At 42.8% G+C, this 18,058-nt stretch overlaps 1 protein-coding gene across 1 annotated transcript in view; it reads left to right on the top strand.

Moving 5' to 3' along the window:
- Window positions 1-18,058, top strand: part of SLC4A8 (solute carrier family 4 member 8) — a 78,793-nt gene that overhangs the window by 19,966 nt on the left and 40,769 nt on the right. The window contains exons 3-11 of the mRNA XM_081082614.1: window positions 6,070-6,237; window positions 6,728-6,863; window positions 8,527-8,687; window positions 11,509-11,697; window positions 12,898-12,989; window positions 13,872-14,029; window positions 14,890-14,977; window positions 15,973-16,119; window positions 16,929-17,029. Coding sequence (XP_080938740.1) covers window positions 6,070-6,237; window positions 6,728-6,863; window positions 8,527-8,687; window positions 11,509-11,697; window positions 12,898-12,989; window positions 13,872-14,029; window positions 14,890-14,977; window positions 15,973-16,119; window positions 16,929-17,029 — 1,240 coding nt within the window. The remainder of the gene's footprint in view (window positions 1-6,069; window positions 6,238-6,727; window positions 6,864-8,526; window positions 8,688-11,508; window positions 11,698-12,897; window positions 12,990-13,871; window positions 14,030-14,889; window positions 14,978-15,972; window positions 16,120-16,928; window positions 17,030-18,058) is intronic.

Genomic DNA, 18,058 nt, shown 5'->3' with positions numbered 1-18,058 from the left:
TTCCCTTGGAACTAGACGCACACATTGCCATTGGAGAGCCTGTGTACTTGATCTTCCCTCTTCTTGGAATGCTCTTCTCCAGGGTCTTCTCATGACCTCTCCTTCTCATCACTGGATGTCTCTTCTAATCATCTTAGCTAAAGTCTCCCTTCTCCATCCTATCCCCTACCATAGATATTCTAGCACTTTATTGTATTTTATTCACAAAAATTGTCAATATTTGAAATAATGTTTTTATGATGTCTGTCTTCCCCCACTAGAATTGTGTTTTGAAGACAGGGATTTTGTGCTGTTCACTGCTGTATCCCCAGCCCTTGGGATAGGACCTGGTACAATTAGGTAACGCCAGCCTGGGTTGACCTGAGTGGTGTACTACAGGGACCTAATTAAATACTATAGTCGCTGAGACCGGTTTGGCTCAGTGGATAGAGCGTTGGCCTGCGGACTGAAGGGTCCCAGGTTCGATTCCGGTCAGGGGCATGTACCTGGGTTGCGGCATGTCCCCAGTGGGAGATGTGCAGGAGGCAGCTGATCGATGTTTCTCTCTCATCGATGTTTCTAACTCTCTATCTCTCGCTCCCTTCCTCTCTGTAAAAAATCAATGAAATATATTTTAAAAAAAAATAAAAAAAAATATAGTCAAACATTATTAACAGATGGTATTTTATTAAAGTGGTAGTTAATTTAGTTGTTTTCATGGTTTATAGTTTTCATTGATTATATCAGAGGTCCAGAGTCCCACATCTTAGCAAATGACCTCTTCGTGCTCTGTATTTCTGTTTCATTGAAGTTTCAAGATAACAACATTATGTGTTGAAATCTGCCTGTCAAAAATGTCCTGAGGTGGGCCCAAGTCAACAGGACTGTCCTGAGACAGTTAGTGTATAATAGGTGCGATTCTTCCAGACACTAAATATTTTATTATCCTGCCTGCCTCTCAACACTCTAACAAATATTTGATCATCTCATCTAATCATCACTGTTACTTTTTTATTTTGCTTTATCACTTTGGAAATTGAGAGACAGGGGAGGACAAAGAAAATGAGGGAGAAATAAAGTAAGGGGTGTTAGAGCAGCACCCCAGGAACTTTTACACCACTTGGAAGTGGAGAGCACTATTAAGGAATTCCTAAAGAAGAAGTTGAGCACAATTTTAGGAAATGCCATTGCTGGGGAGAGAAGAAAATGAGGAGTTGGTAACTCTTCCCATAAAGTCCCATTATCTAGGAAGTCTTCCTCAAGTAAGCTTTTAGTTATCAGGTTGGCTAGGATTTTCTCAATCCTCTCGTGCCCTGGTGAGTATTTCATCACCACAAATATGTTCACTTTAGTTACTCATTCCTTTTGTGTTCCGCTTCAAATTAGAGGCCTTCTTAGGTCATATTATGTTCTCCTGAGGAGATTCTAGGGGTTTGTGCTCCTAGTGGAGGCACTTAGGATATATTCTGTTTTCTGGATATGTGGAGGGATGACCATATATAAGACACTGTGTATTTTGTTATGTGAGGGACTCCAAGAAAAAGAAGTTCTGACCTGGGACCTTGAGGAGCTTGTAATTGAATAGTGGGAGATAACACTGATAGAGGCTTAACTTTAATGCAAGGCATAAAATGAGTACACAAGAGAATGCTAGCCAGGGACTCTGGGGATTTAGAGGAAGGAGGAGTCATATCTGATCAGGGAGATCAGAAATAACACCAAGAGGGAAGGTCATTGCAATGAATCTTGAAGGAGCTAGCCACATCAGTGTCCAGAAAGCATTGGCACATTTATGGAATAGCGGTTGGTTTAGGTAGAAGAGTGTGAGATGATGGTGGGTGTAGCAGCCACGTCATGAAGAGGAGACAGAGTCAAAACCAAGCCATTCAGTTGCCAAGATGCAGACTGTGAGCATCTCTAGATACCCTCCCCCTGAACATTTATTTGATGTGAGCATGTATAGGATTTTAACTTTTATCTCTCTTGAGCTGATGATCACTCACTTCTCTTAGAGGTCTTTCCCTTTATTTTCCTGTTGAATGTATAATTTGTTCCAGAGGAGGAAAAGACTAGAAAGGAGGCTGGGACCCCGAGCATGCCGGAGCATGAAGGAGTGAGCAGTTCCAGAGCAGCACTTCAGGAGGATTGGTTTGTGGGATTTAATTGATGTGGGAGAAAGGAAGAAGGCCCTGCTGTTGTCCAAGTGAGAGGAGAGCAAGGCTTGACAGCCCTAATCTATATGATGTAACCCTGAGGGGCAAGAGGTAGAGGTGGGAGAACCAAGATGGCGGCATAGGTTAACTCCGGAGTTTGCTGCTTTGAACAACTACTTCAAAAGTGAAACTAAAAGACAGAACGGACATCACCCAAAACCACTGGAACGCTGGCTGAATGGAAGTCCTACAACTAGGAGGAAAGAGAAACGCATACGGACACTCAGAGGAGGCGCAGTGCTGAAGTCAAATTCTGAGGTGCGGAGTGCGCGCGCGGAGCGGGCTGGCGGCGGAGGGCGCGGTTGGCGTTTTCAATCGGGAGGGAGTCGCAGACTCTGAGCTCCAGATCCGGGCGAGTCTTTAGGGACCCAGACTCAAACGGGAGAAGCGGGACTGCCTGGCTTCGGTCAGAGCGAGTGCAGCTTTCTCTCCGAGCTTTGCAGCGGGTGCTGGGACTCAGAGAGGCAGAGCCCCTGGGGACAGGACTGAGAGCCGCCATCACTGCTCTCTCCGGCCCACCCTATTGATACTGTGCGACCCGCCCCGCCCAAGCCCTGCACAGAGGCATTTGCCGGATAGCCTCAGGCAAACGCCAGATTAGCACCTCCCTAGAGGACAGAAGTTCTCTCACTGCTGACACAGCTGATTCTCATAGCCACTTGGCCTGGAGGTCAAACCCTCCCTGGAATTAGCTACAACAATCAAGATTTAACTATAAAACCACGAACAAAGACCACTAGGGGGTGCACCAAGGAAGCATAACAAAATGCGGAAACAAAGAAACAGGACAAAATTGTCAATGGAAGATCTAGAGTTCAGAATCACACTTTTAAGGTCTCTCAAGAACTGTTTAGAAGCCGCCGATAAACTTAATGAGATCTACAAGAAAACTAATGAGACCCTCGATGTTATATTGGGGAATCAACTAGAAATTAAGCATACACTGACTGAAATAAAGAATATTATACAGACTCCCGACAGCAGACCAGAGGAGCGCAAGAATCAAGTCAATGATTTGAAATGCGAGGAAGCAAAAAACACCCAACCGGAAAAGCAAAATGAAAAAAGAATCCAAAAATGCGAGGATAGTGTAAGGAGCCTCTGGGACAGCTTCAGGCGTACCAACATCAGAATTATAGGGGTGCCAGAAGATGAGAGAGAGCAAGATATTAAAAACCTATTTGAAGAAATAATGACAGAAAACTTCCCTCACCTGGTGAAAGAAATGGACTTACAGGTCCAAGAAGCGCGGAGAACCCCAAACAAAAGGAATCCAAAGAGGACCACACCAAGACACATCATAATTAAAATGCCAAGAGCAAAAGATAAAGAGAGAATCTTAAAAACAGCAAGAGAAAGAAACTCAGTTACCTACAAGGGAATACCCATACGACTGTCAGCTGATTTCTCAACAGAAACTTTGCAGGCCAGAAGGGAGTGGCAAGAAATATTCAAAGTGATGAATACCAAGAACCTACAACCAAGATTACTTTATCCAGCAAAGCTATCATTCAGAATTGAAGGTCAGATAAAGAGCTTCACAGATAAGGAAAAGCTAAAGGAGTTCATCACCACCAAATCAGGATTATATGAAATGCTGAAAGGTATCCTTTAAGAAGAGGAAGAGGAAGAAAAAGGTAAAGATACAAATTATGAACAACAAATATGCATCTATCAACAAGTGAATCTAAGAATCAAGTGAATAAATAATCCGATGAACAGAATGAACTGGTGATTATAATAGAATGAGGGACATAGAAAGGGAATGGACTGACTATTCTTGGGGGGGAAAGGGGTGTCGGAGATGCGGGAAGAGACTGGACAAAAATCGTGCACCTATGGATGAGGACAGTGGGTGGGGAGTGATTGCGGATGGTGGGGCGGGAACTGGGAGGAGGGGAGTTATGGGGGGAAAAAAGAGGAACAAATGTAATAATCTGAACAATAAAGATTTAATTAAAAAAAAAAAAAAAAGAGGTAGAGGTGGAAATCTAAGGTAATTCTGATGTTCCAAGCCTGGAACGTTGAGAGAATGGCGATGCCGTGGACAGAAGCATGAAGAAATGAGTGTGAGCCTCATTTGGGATGAAGCACGGTGGTTTGCTTTGAATCATTTAGATAACTATTTGGGGGTCATTTGTAGAAGTGAATTTTGAAACGAAGGGAGTAAAAATTACTAAAAGAAGAGAAAAAAGGGTCAAGGAGGGAAAACCGGGGAGCCTTCTTTTGGTTGTGGGATTGTGGAAGCAACGAAGAAGCACAGCCAGAGACGTGTAAGCGAGTCGGAGAGGGCAGTGGGACAGGAGCTGAGGGAGCCCAGAGCACCAAGGGGAGGAAGTGGTCACGGGATTGGGAGACTGCATGGAACATGGTGGGCTCTCAAGAAAGTCTTCACTGAACTGAGAGACGTAAGATGATAGAGTTGGTGATAGAGATGAGGTGGTCTTGGTGTCCCTGAGAGGGCAGTGTCAGTGGAGAGTGGTCACGTGCAGTGGCTGTGGAACAAGGGGATGAAGAGGAAAGGGAGCTAGGTTGGTAGATGGTTCTTAAAAGTGGTTTGATGGAGAAGGGCTGAGGACAAGGCAGAAATGGGGGAGAGTGGCACTGCATTGGGGAAGTTTCTTTTTAAGATAAAAGAAACTTGAGCAGGAGAAACTCATGGAGGGGATGGATGGAAAGGAGAGTCGGAGGATCGCTGATGGAGCAGAACTCCAGAGGGGTGGGAGGCTATGCTCCTTAGCCTGGCAAAGCGGGGAAGCTGGGGGAGGAAAGTGAGCCAGGCTGAGGCGGAGGATCTTACAAGAGAGGCCTGAATTTTCCCATTAAAACATGAAGGGAGGCCACCTGCTCAGAGGGAGGAAATGTGGAGAAGGCTGTGGATTTGAAGACAGTGACCGAAGACTGGAACAGCCTTTGTGAGGGAAGATGTTGGGAGTCCGTCTGAGGTCTAGAGTGCTGAGCCGCAGTAACTGGGCAGAAATGAGGGAAGTCTAAGGCTCTGGGTGTCGGGGTGGGAGCGTCCTGGCGGCTTCTGATTCTGGACTCCAGGCTCGGCAGGAAGGCCAGTGCAGCCAGGTGGCGGGGACAGAGGCCTGGAAGTCATTAACAGAACAAAATGGGGTTTGTAGAAGGAATGAGGGAGGAAGGAAAGGAAGAACTAGCGAGGAATGCTTTCGAATCATTTTTTCATGTTCTCCTCTTTTTGTATAATTATTTCATATCTCTCCTATAGTCTTAGCCTCCCTCTGGTTTGTAACTAGTCTCTCATGCTATTCTACAGTGCAGGGGAAAAAAGGAAACTGATCCTAGAATGTATTAGCTGCTAAAATTTATTCCAGGTATCATGTTAAGCATTTTACATATATGCTATTTACTGTTCACAAAACCCCTCTGAGTTTAAATAATAAACTTTCAGTACTCCTTTTAAAGGCAGTCACAGAGAGATGAGATAACCTGTGCAAGGTCACAGGCTTGTGAATGATGAGGTGAAGTTTTGGACCCAGGCAGGTTGAACTGAGCACTTTTCTAAGCTGCCTCCCTGCTAAGACTTGTTGCAGTTGTCATAGAGTGATTGTAGTGCCTTTTTTAAAATAATTGATCGGATTGTTGTTGTAACAACAACTAGCATTTGTATTGGCCTTTAATGTTCATGCACATTGTTTCTTTTGATCTTAACAACAGTCCTGGAGGTTTGCAGCCACATGCAAGTGACCTTTGAATTCTAAGATCTCTGTATTCTTAGCTCTGGAAGTTTTTGAAGTTTATCATTACAGGATTGTGACCAGCCCAAAGAATTATAATCTACCCCCCCCCCCTTAAATATGCTAGACTCTTTTTCTAAAGGGGTTTTCTCTACAGACCTTCTGCTTCTTTTTAGGTCATAGGACTCTGTACGTGGGGGTTCGGATGCCACTGGGCCGGCAGAGCCATCGGCATCATCGAACTCATGGCCAGAAGCACCGGAGACGAGGCCGGGGTAAAGGAGCCGGCCAAGGGGAGGAAGGCCCAGAGGCCCTGGCACACGGTATCTCCCTTGGGAGAGAAGGTGGGTGTCCATGGCCGGGAGGATTGGTGAGGCTGAGGGACATTAAGCAGATGGTTTTGATTCTCTACCCCTTCTATAGAGTTTTTAGAGCTTGCTTCCAAGAAGAAAAAACGCTTCTAAGAATAAAAAGTATCTTCCTGAAAACTATACAATTCAGACCCCAAATCAATATCATAATAGGTGAAATAATTTGCTAGAGAACTAGCCATTCCTTTGGATCAGATTCATCAGATTTCCAGTTTGTTGTGGGTTTTTTTTTTTCAAGTGGTCTTAGTTAATATTTTTTTCCTCCCGTGAAAATGCTTTCACAGAAGAGATTTAAAAAAAAAAAAATTTCTGGGAATAAATATTTTTTTTTAATCTGTGCTCAGGATTATCTTAAATACATTGCTGAAGTTTTAAGGCCCCCAGATGTGATAAATATGGCAGAATTCTATCTCTGCTCTAGTTGAGGCTGGGAGCAGACCTTTCTCTGTGGTTGATTTTCCAGACACACCATCTCAGCGTGTTCAGTTCATTCTTGGCACTGAGGAGGATGAGGAGCACGTGCCTCATGAGCTGTTCACAGAGCTGGATGAGATCTGTATGAAAGAGGGAGAAGATGCTGAGTGGAAAGAGACAGCCAGGTAACTTTCTAAAATAAACTGGGTCAAGATTTGCTTGGGTAGGCAGTGGTACCTTTCAGCAAGTGACAGGCCTGCCTTGTCTCTTATTTCTTCATGGGACAAGTGATGACTGACTTGGGAACTGATGTTTGAGAGTGTTCTTTGGAGAGTCTTGATGTTGATCTCTTTGTGGTGTCTCTGGTCACACCTATGCCAAATGACTTTGAGCCTAGAATTGAGGTCCCTTCTTATTTTGGGGGGGCCCAGAGTACTTCATGGGCTATCTTGATATTATAGGTCTGGTTTAGAGGATGCCTGACGGGGCCACCTTGGTTTGGACCTAGCCAAGAAGACAGAGCACAGGTCCAGATTTTTCTACAGGTGAACCAGAGAGTCATTTCGGTTTTAATTCAGTGGAATTCACATAATTTTTGAGATTTTAACTTCTTACGGGACAGTTCAACTTCATAGACCCTTGAGATTATAGTGTCTGACAGTAGGCTTTTTGAAGTAGTTGTAGCGTGGCCGTGCTTGCCTAAGGCTCAAACCCAAGAAGCCCTTAGATCAGGGGTCTTCCAACTATGGCCCGCGGGCCACATGCAGCCCGCCGAAAACATTTATCTGGCCCGCCGCGTGTTTTTGCCGCCACTGTGTGCATAAGAATTTGTTCATAGTTTTTTTTTTTAAATATAGTCCGGCCCTCCAACGGTCTGAGGGACAGTGAACTGGCCCCCTGTTTAAAAAGTTTGAGGACCCCTGCCTTAGATTAATCAGGGCCATGTCTGGGCTCCTCTAGTAACTGACCAGTAGGCCTGAGCCTCAGGGTAAGAGGCAGTGTGCATAACTAGCAAAGCATGGCTCCAGCTCACATCAGAATAGCTCTTCCTTGATGCCTGCTGTCTCCATGGATATTTTCTACAGGTAGAAAGGATTAAACAAGCCAAGCCATCTGATACCAGGTGAAAAGGCAATTAATCTTGTCATTTAGTCTTTGTAAACTGCTAAAGGTCACATGGATAGGCTCTTTAAGAAAGAAAAAAATCATTTTATTAATGTGATTTGTCAGTATATCCAAATGATAGAGATTGGGTCTATTTTTAATTACATAAGTAATGTATGCTCATTATAAAAAACTAGAGGCCTGGTGCACAAAAGTCGTGCACTGGGGGCATTGTTCCTCAGCCCAACCTGCACCCTCTCCAATCTGGGACCCCTTGGGGGATGTCCGACTGCCAGTTTAGGCCCGATCAGTTGTTTGGTCGTGCCTCACTAACCCACCTGCTGGCCTGGTCACCCCATGCAGCCTGTTCGGTTGTCCGTTCAATTGTGATGGTTGCTTAGGCTTTTATATATATAGATTAGAAAATAAAGATAAATAAAAAGAAAATGGAAATTATGTGCAAAACCCCAGGGATAATGAGGAATATAATATTTGGTGTCTTATACATGGATGTGTTCATGTTTTTAAAATTTTCTTTAAATAAAAATGGAATTAAACTCTACTCAACCTTGCACTGTTATACAGTCTGCTGTTTTCACTTACCAATGTACCTTGAACACAGAGAGTAGATTACAATGTTCAGTGTGATTATTTAGATCTTTTTTTGTGATTTACATTAAAGATTCACTCTTAAAAAGTCCTCATTTTCTATCTTTGGCATCTAGTTCTTTGTAATGCTTTCAGGTGGCTGAAGTTTGAAGAAGATGTTGAAGATGGTGGGGAACGCTGGAGCAAGCCCTATGTGGCAACCCTTTCATTGCACAGTCTCTTTGAGCTAAGGAGCTGCCTTATTAATGGAACGGTCCTTCTGGATATGCGTGCAAATAGCATAGAAGAAATTTCAGGTAAGGTTAGGTGAAGGAAAGCAGAGGAATGTTTGTGTAAATTAAGAAGTCTGGTATAGAGCAGCGGTTGCCAACTGGTGGCCTGTGGACCACTGATGGTCTCTGAGGTCCGAGAGGTTGGCGACCGCTGGTATAGAGGAAAGAATCAAGTGGCTGTGTTTGCTTAGGCAAGTCACTTAGCGTTCCTGACCTCAACATTCTCAGCTGTGGGATGGGTTTCAAACTAAGACATCACCTATTTCACAGGCTTATGGAATTCAAATGACATGGTACTTAGTCTTCCATTTTTTTGTTCATTCAGCAAACATTTATTTTATTTTTATTTATTTATGCCTGATTATATCCTAGCCACAGGGAATAAAGATAAAATACAGCTTCTACCTTAAAGAAGCTCATCTTTTAGTGGGGAAAATACCTATAGAACAATTAATATAAGTGCCACAATGGGAGATGTATTTTGACAATAATTATAGAAAGGGGCAACTAGGAGTTGTGCAGAGAAAAGGGAGTTAAATATTTTTAAAATATGGCAGCTAGGAAGACATGTAAGAAATTGTGTCAAAGTACCTCTACTTCTTCAGCAAGATATGAAAGGGAGATGTCTGATGAAGTTTTATGGAGTGGTTGAGTGTTACGTTATGGGAATGGAGTTTGGCATATGGGTGCATGTGAGGATTTTCCCCTTCAGCTTGGCTTGATTTGGCTGGAGAGGTTAAATAAGGATTTCTCCAAACTTTTCTCCATTTAAAGTATCCAAGTAATTCTGTCTCTCTGGGATCACATGGGACCCGAGGGAGAGGTCAGCACTGATAGGACCCTGTGTCCTCTCCAAAGACTCTAGGGGAAAGTTATTCTTGATGCTTCTAGCTTACAGCTTCTAGTGTCTCTCTCATAAGGATCTGTGTCTCTCTCATAAAGATATTTGTCAATATCATTCAGGATGATCTCATCTGGAGAGGCTTAGTTACATCTGCAAAGACCCTTAAAATAAAATCACATTCACAGGTTATACATAGACATATCTTTTAGGGGGTCACCATTCAACCCACTACAAAAGCCAAAAGGAAAGAGTTTTAATTCACCAGTGTCAAATGCTATGGAGAGGTCAGGTTAGGTAAGGACTAGAACATCTATCAGATTGAGCAACTGGAAGGTTATTGATTATTTTATCAAAAGCAGTTTCTTTGTGGTAGTCAAATTACAGTGGGCTGAAGAATTTTTGTTTTGAGAACTTTAAGTGATAGGAGAGAGGGAGGGGAAGAAGAAGAAGAAGGATGGAGGAGGAGGGAGAGAGAGATAGAAATAGATGAAATAGATAAAGGAGGACTTGGGGAGGATATTCTTTTTTTTTAAAATATATTTTTATTGATTTCAGAGAGGAAGGGAGAGAGAGAGAGAGAGATAGAAACATCAATGATAAGAAAGAATCATTGATTGGCTGCCTTCTGCACGCCCCCCACTGGGGATCGAGCCTGCAACCCAGGCATGTGCCCTTGCCTGGAATTGAACCCGGGACCTTTCAATCCCACGCCCTATACACTGAGCCAAACCAGCTGTGGGGGGGACGTGGGGGGGAGCATATTCTTATCCTTCGTTTTTGTTTTTTTTTCCAAGATGAAGGATCCTGAAGCATGTTTATAATATCGGAGCAAGGAAACAATCAATACAAAGGTTAAAGATAGAAAAACATGGATCTTTGGCTTGAATATTTAAAATAGATTTTCTTTATTTATTACTACTAGCATTTGGATAGTTATGGATGAGGTTGGAGTTGAGAATAGGTTGAAGTTTGGGGGAGGCTTGGGAGTAGGTATATAGGATTGAAGTAAAACTATTATGGTTCTCCACATTAGGTACCTGATGTATTCATGTTAGTGATGAATCACAGCAATGTTAAAATGTTCTCCCTGGGCAGTTGCTCAGTGGTTAAAGCAGAGTGTGGACTGTCCAGCCAGTGGGCCCTATAAGGACCAAGAAGTCATTTGGGTTGGCCCTGCTAAGGCAATAGGGATGAATTAATTAAATGTTTGACCAAATATAGCAGGCTAATTTTTAAGTTAATAATTTTATAAATATCCAAATGGCTCTTGGCAGAAAAAAGGTTCCCCATCCCAGGGTTAGAGCATCAGCCCACAGACTGCAGGGTGGTGGGTTCGATTCCTGGTCAAGGGCACATACCTTGGTTGCAGGTTCAATCCCTAGCCCCAAGCGGGGTGTGAGCGGGAGGCAGCCAATCGATGTATGTCTCTCTCTCCCCCCTGCTTCCTTTCCACTCTCTCTAAAAAATCAATGGAAAAATATCCTCACTACTTGGGTGAGGATTAAAAAACAACCTTGGAGGAAGGGAATATAGAGGACCTTTGGTAGATGGTAGATGACAGAACAAAATGGGTAATATTGTAGGCTTTCGACTCAGACTGTCTTATGCTTGAATCCCAGCTCTGCAACTTACTAGATGTGAGACCCTGAGGAATTTTGTCATGTTTGGACATCAGTTTCCTGATCTGTAGAAATTGTTACATAAGCCATTTTTTTTGGAGTTTTTATGAGGATAAGATTAGATAATCTAGTATAATTCCTGGCACATACAAAGTGTTCAATAGTTTCTATTTCTAATAATAATGATTTGTTATATGAGTAAAGTATAACTTACCACAGCTGCTGTCATCAAAGATACTATTTCAGGAAATTGTATCTCAGTGACACTGGTTGAATTGCGTCCCAATGCTCATTGGCCCCCCCACTCCCCTTAACCCACTTGATGTTGGCCTCTTTGGGTCCATTGGCCATCAGGGTGTTCATGTTAGCATCTGTTTTCCAGATCTGGTCCTGGACCAGCAGGAACTGTTCAGTGACCTGAGTGACAGCATGAGGGTTAAAGTACGGGAAGCCCTTCTCAAAAAGCATCATCATCAGAATGAAAAGAAGAGAAGTAACCTCATTCCCATTGTTCGCTCCTTTGCTGAGGTTGGCAAGAAGCAGTCTGATCCACATTCGATGGATAAAAATGGTAAGATTATTAGGAGTGACTGTTTTCTTTTATTTATTAATCAGACATTTCAGCATTAACTGTAGATACTAAGTGACTAGAGGGTTAGGCTATATTTATCTAATATGCTTCCATGCTCACTTAGACACAGTACTTTTTGTGATCAACGGATGGGTGGCTGGGACTGGTGCTCTTGTGCACTAGGGATGCCTGCCTCAGACCTCAGTGGACCCAGGGGGAGAGGTTTGTAGCGCAGAGTGGCCTCAGAACTAATATGGCTTTTGGGAGATACCCACTTTGGGGGTAATTTGGGGCCAGAGAAGGTACATTGGAGATTTTTTATGGTTAATCCTCACCTGAGGATATTTTTTCCATTGATTTTTAGAGAGTGTGGAAGGGAGGGAGGGACGGGGAGAGACAAAGAGAGAGAAACATTGATGTGAGAGAGACACATCGATTGGTTGCCTCCCACAAGTGCTCCGAGCAGGGCAGGGGATCGAGCCTGCAACCCCAGCATATGCCCTGACCGTGAAACAAACTGTGACTCGCTGGTTCATAGGTCAATGCTCAACACTGAGCCACACCGGCCGGGCTAGTGTAGACTCTTGAGTTGGACTTCTAGGCTTGAGATTTTGGCTTCACCACTTGAAAAGTGTGTGACTTTGGGAAACCTCTAAACCTCTTTAAGTCTAATGTTCCCCTCTGTAAAATAAGGATAATAATAGGTTCAACTCCATAAGTTTATTGTGAGGCTTCAGTAACTTAATTCATGTAAGGCCCTTAGCCAGGTGCACTCAATGAATTTCAGCTGCTGATTGGTTTTGTTTTCTGTGGCCTGGCAGGGTAACCTACATTGATCTTGCCCCCACATTTATTGAGTCACAATGTGCAGGGGATATGCCTGGGAACCAATATATTTGAAAAGTTCTTCATGGGAGTCTGATATACATTCCTGCCTAAGGATTACTACCTTAATAGAGGAAGAAAAGAGGATTACAAAGGTGTTCAGGAAGAAGGTGCAGGAGTAGTAAGTGCCCTCCCTTTACCACTGATTAGTAGGTAGGGAGATAGGCATGTGTGGTCCTAGCTTCTTAATCATCTTAACCTCTTGTCTATGTGGGCTTTGCAGGAGATAGTTATAGCTAAACGATCATGGATGAGGTGTGTCAGAGGGGGAAAGGGCAGGGACTCAGAGAATTCTGTTTGATTTTCTCCAAATAGGTCAAACTGTGTCTCCTCAGTCTGTTCCAACTACAAACCTTGAAGTAAAGAATGGAGTGAATTGTGAACACAGTCCTGTGGATTTAAGTAAGGTGAGTGGAGACATGGGTAGTTGGCTTATAGGTCTAAGAGTATCTCTAGGAACCCAGAGTAAGCTTTGGTATTTCAACACCCTTTTTCCAAGACCAGAGCTCCCTCTGTAGAAAAGGAGGCCCATCTGCTCTAGTCTTCTTCCTTCTACTCCAGCCTCGATGGGGCTGACTCATCAGTTTGTTCCACCAGGTTCACCAGGTTCAACATGCTGAAACTGAGACTTGCCACTGACACCCTCCCTGACTCAGACCTCATTTTTTCAGATTTATTTTGGCACCTGCTCTCTAGCAGCTCCTTCTTGCCTGCAAAAGTTTTGTCAAAACAATGCATTTGCTACTATCTCCCAAAACTCCTTCATGGTTGGGACTGTGACTTTGGTATCCATGGCCTCACTTCAGTTTCTGGTGCAAGCCATCCTGCCTCCAGCCTCTTCTTGCTCTAGTCTACCCTTGACATTGTCTTTCTAAAACACAGATAGTGTCAGGTCATGTCTCTGCTCATGAGGCAGGGAGCCTTATAAAAACTTGAACCTCTGACAAAGCACTCAAGTATTTTAAAATGAGGAAAATTTGACCTAGAGCTTCAAAAACAATTTTCTTTGAGGAAGCATGGTATAATGGACTCAAATCACACCACCTGATTTAAATTCTCTCTGAAAAGCTCTTGTCCTGAGCTAGTCAACTTCCCCTCTCTGCATCTCAGTTGCTTCATTTAAAAAAAATAACTCTTATCCACCTTACAGAGTTCTTGTAAGGATCCAATGAAACAGGGTGAGAAAGCATTTGTTAAATCATCAAATGATGTGAATGTACGGCATGGGGAGGGTATTGACGTTTGAGGTAATGGCTCCCAGGTCCTCAGAGGCTCTCTTGGACTTTCAGGTGGACCTTCATTTCATGAAAAAAATCCCCACTGGGGCAGAGGCCTCGAACGTCCTGGTTGGTGAGGTGGATACTCTGGACCGCCCCATCGTTGCCTTTGTGAGGCTTTCTCCAGCTGTTCTTCTCTCAGGCTTGACAGAAGTGCCCATCCCAACAAGGTAAAGACAAAAACAGCACGACTCAGTGCATTATATCCAAAGTACAGATTTGTGTGAGCTCTGGGGGAAGAAGCAAGTGAATGCTAAAACTTAGGATAATTAATTAATTTTGGGAATGCTGCTTAAAATCCAGCACTGATCTCAATGGGGTATATTTGGTTAACCTCCATGCAGAATTCTAAAACTTTTAAGGCTATGACTGCACAGTACCTGCAGCCTTGGAAATGGAGAACTGAAGAGCATTCAAAGGACATAGCAAAGGCTGTGTTGCCCTCCCAGTTCTACAGAGCCGTATCCCAGGGAAATGTCTGTGAGCTAAGGCATTGATGTCTCTTTCCATAGTCTGGTAGGATTTGTTTGGCTTGCAGATATGTCCACATTTGTTCAAAAGGCTATTCATGCAGCTGAGGTGGTGATTCAGATGACTCACAGAGTATTCACATGTCCAGAATATAATTTAGACTCCTCTCCAAGGCTTGATAATTTCAACTTCCTTATTCCTTTCCTCTCCCCATTATTTTCTTATTAGAGCCATCAGATTCAGATGACCTTGAATTTGCATTACAATGCCATGTTTTGAAAAAGTGTCTTTTCTATAACAAGGAATCGAGTCCATGAAAATCCTAAGAATTACAGCCACATTATTAATGGAGTCATACAAATAGCTTCCAATGTCCATAGTGGAGCTATTAGATCAAGGCAGTTCATACTGCTCCATCATTAGTCTGCCTCCTTTTATTGAAGGTACCGCGATGATTTCTGCTTGATAGGCAAGAGAAATGTTCTGCTGTTTAGAGAGGAGTAAGATGCCACTTCTTTAATTTTACTTACATACTTTCGTCCTTTGTGTGTGTTGGCAGATTTTTATTTATCCTATTGGGTCCAGTAGGGAAGGGTCAGCAGTACCATGAGATTGGCAGATCCATGGCCACCATCATGACAGACGAGGTATGCACCACTTCTGTTTTTTCTTCATTCAACTCATAAATATTTATTGAGTATTTACTACGTGCCAGACACTGTGCTAATTATTAAGGATAAAATAATTACAATTGCAATGTTGGCTGGAAGCAGTTCAGGTCACTTCTCTGAATTCTTATTGTGGGAGGACTGAGCGCTTTGGGGGATTTTTCTTCCTGTGTCATCTCTTCCTTTTTGAATAATCAAGGATTCAGAAAAATCTTTTTCTTGGGAAATTATTATTGCCAAGTAAACTACTAAGAGAGAAAGATATTAAGGCTGACTTAACTTTCTAGAGATGATTGTTAATTAAATGCATCAACCTCTTTACATACAGAAACCTCAGTCCAGTTCCACATAAATGAGACCAGTTTGTATAATTAGGGGTTTATGCTCAGCACTGTAATGTGAATGTACCAAGGCAGCCAGACGTTTTGGCTGATCCCCACTGCATACCCCAGTGAGGACTTCACTCTCTTGTAAATTGCAAAGCAGGAGTTTCAAGGCATGTGCCTTAGCAGGCAGAGGAGGTGGAGGCTGTGCTTTATTAGCGCTCTTTGATGGGGAGGCTTATTTCACACAGAACCTTCATTAGTAATTCCATCCACTTTTTCCAACCATATGATCAGGAAAATTTTCCCATGCATCTTCCCCTTTATTCCATTCTTTGAGGAGATAGCAGAATTATACAACTGTAGGACTATAGAATGTCTTATACAATTAAAAGAATTATACAAATGTCTTATCTCTTCTTATACAAATAGACATATATTGAGTTCTTTTTGATTTATCTCATCTTTAGGTTCATTTTTAAAAATCCTTTTAACCTTATACTTCTCTAAGTGCTAAAAGTTTTCTACATTTCAGATCCCCATGACAGAAACAAAAATCAAGAGGTTGTATTCATTCTTCACCATATCCATTGGTGATTGTTTTAAGTAAAGTCATTTTCAACTTTCCTGAGGGTTTTTTCTTCTCTGTAGATTTTTCATGATGTGGCATATAAGGCCAAAGATCGAGATGATCTCCTGGCGGGGATTGATGAGTTCCTAGACCAGGTGACGGTGCTCCCTCCAGGGGAGTGGGACCCTTCCATTAGAATTGAGCCACCCAAAAACGTCCCTTCCCAGGTAATGTATGCACATTAGCTGATGGTGGCTTCGTGTCACTTACTGAGTGCCCAACCATGGACAAAGCAAAGACCACGTAGGGTATATGCTAAATAAGTCAACACATGGCCCTGTTTTGGGGCACCTAGGATGTCAGAACAGTAGTGAAAAAATGAATATGCAATAATAGAGATTGGCTCAGGTGTGATAGGGTCAGTCGGAATTACCCAGGATGAATTTTAAGCCAACTTTTGAAGAATTGATGTGGAATGGCAGAGAGGAGAGGGAAGGACATTTTTTGGGAGTGTAACATGAATGAAGCTTTTTTAAATTAAAAGAGCAAGTTGTATATAAAGAACAAATAGAGTTCCCCATAGGTTAAAGACGGGAAGGGTACTCCTACTATGCACTGGACAGTAAGCCAGATGCTTTACATATGTTAATTCAATCTTCTCAGCAACAGCCCCCAATGGGTATTGTTATCCTTAGTTTTACAAATAAGGAATAAAATTATCTTCAAGGTTTTAAGGTAAAGTAAGATTATACAGAGGCAGATTTGAAACTGATGCCAAAGCCTCTGTTTTTTCTGTCTCTGAGCAAGGCAGAGTTAGAAGTCAGGCACTAGTGGAGAGGAAGATAAATTACATTTTTTGTGGTTCCCCCCGCCCCCAGAAAGTCAATAAACTACCCCAAGTCAATTAATGCATTTGAAAACTACAAACACTTGGGTATTTTTGGCTGCTTTTGGATTATTTTACTACTCGCCCCTGTTAGTAGAAAGAACAGGATAGATGGCTGACTTTGCTAATTTTGTGGTCATCTGTTAAAAGGAGAAAAGAAAAATGCCTGGAGTTCCAAATGGAAACGTTTGCCACATAGAACCAGAACCACATGGGGGCCACAGCGGGCCAGAACTTCAGCGCACTGGGCGGTAAGTTCTGGGATAATTCACAGCTGACACTGCTTGCTGGGCAGATGTGTAAAGGAATGAGTCATCCTCTTTGCTTTCAGCCTTCTTCTCTGTGGTATCTTAATTGTTTGGGAATGACTTTTCAAGTGGAACCATTGACTGTAAGTATTACGAATATATCAAGTATTGTATCATTCAAGTTTCTCAGACCACCTACCATGTTCTGTTTCACCTCCAGTTCTTCCCATACATTGTCCCCTCTGATTTGAGGGAATCTTCCCTTATCTCCTGGCTAACTGCTATTTATCCTTTGTCTGAGCTTAGGTGTTACTTCTTTTGAAAAGCCTTCCAAGATTCTCTATAAATGAGGTTAGGTGTTCCTGCTATGTGGTGTCACAGCTTTGAGCTCTGTCCCCTGCCTGCTTGCCATCCTGCCATCCTGCCACCAACCCCCTGTTACAGCTCTTATTATACTTCCTTATTATTGCTTGATTCGTTGTTTTTCCTGCTAGAACGTTTGCTCCATAAGGGCAGGGACCCCATTATATTCCTAGCACCCAGCACAGTGCCCTGCACAGAGCAGGCACTCAATATAGAATGAATGAATGAATACTTTTAGCATGCTGCCTGTTTAGAAACATGAATGGACTAGGTATGGATAAGTATTGAGTGATTATTTTAAGAAACTCCCTTAGGATAGAAAAATAGGTACTCTTTTAGATGTGTGTCTCAGAATAGGTAGTCTACTCTTCTAGGCCAAGATTTTAAAGAATGATGTCTAAAAAGGAGGTTCTCTGTGGTAGGCGAGAGAAGCAGGTGCCCAGACTAGGAGGTATTTTTTTTTTAATATATATATTTTTATTGCTTTCAGAGAGGAATGGAGAGGAAGTGTGAGAGAGAGAAACATCAATGATGAGAATCATTGATCGGCTGCCTCCTGCATGCCCCCCACCAGGGACCCAGCCCACAAACCAGGCATGTGCCCCCGACCGGAATTGAACCTGGGACCCTTCAGTCCACAGGCCGATGCTCCATCCACTGAGCCAAACT

This window comes from Myotis nattereri (assembly GCF_964212035.1).
Source record: "Myotis nattereri genome assembly, chromosome: 2".
Lineage (NCBI taxonomy): Eukaryota > Metazoa > Chordata > Mammalia > Chiroptera > Vespertilionidae > Myotis > Myotis nattereri.
Note: the sequence above shows the minus strand (reverse complement) of the source record. Positions and strands in the feature narration are given on the sequence as shown.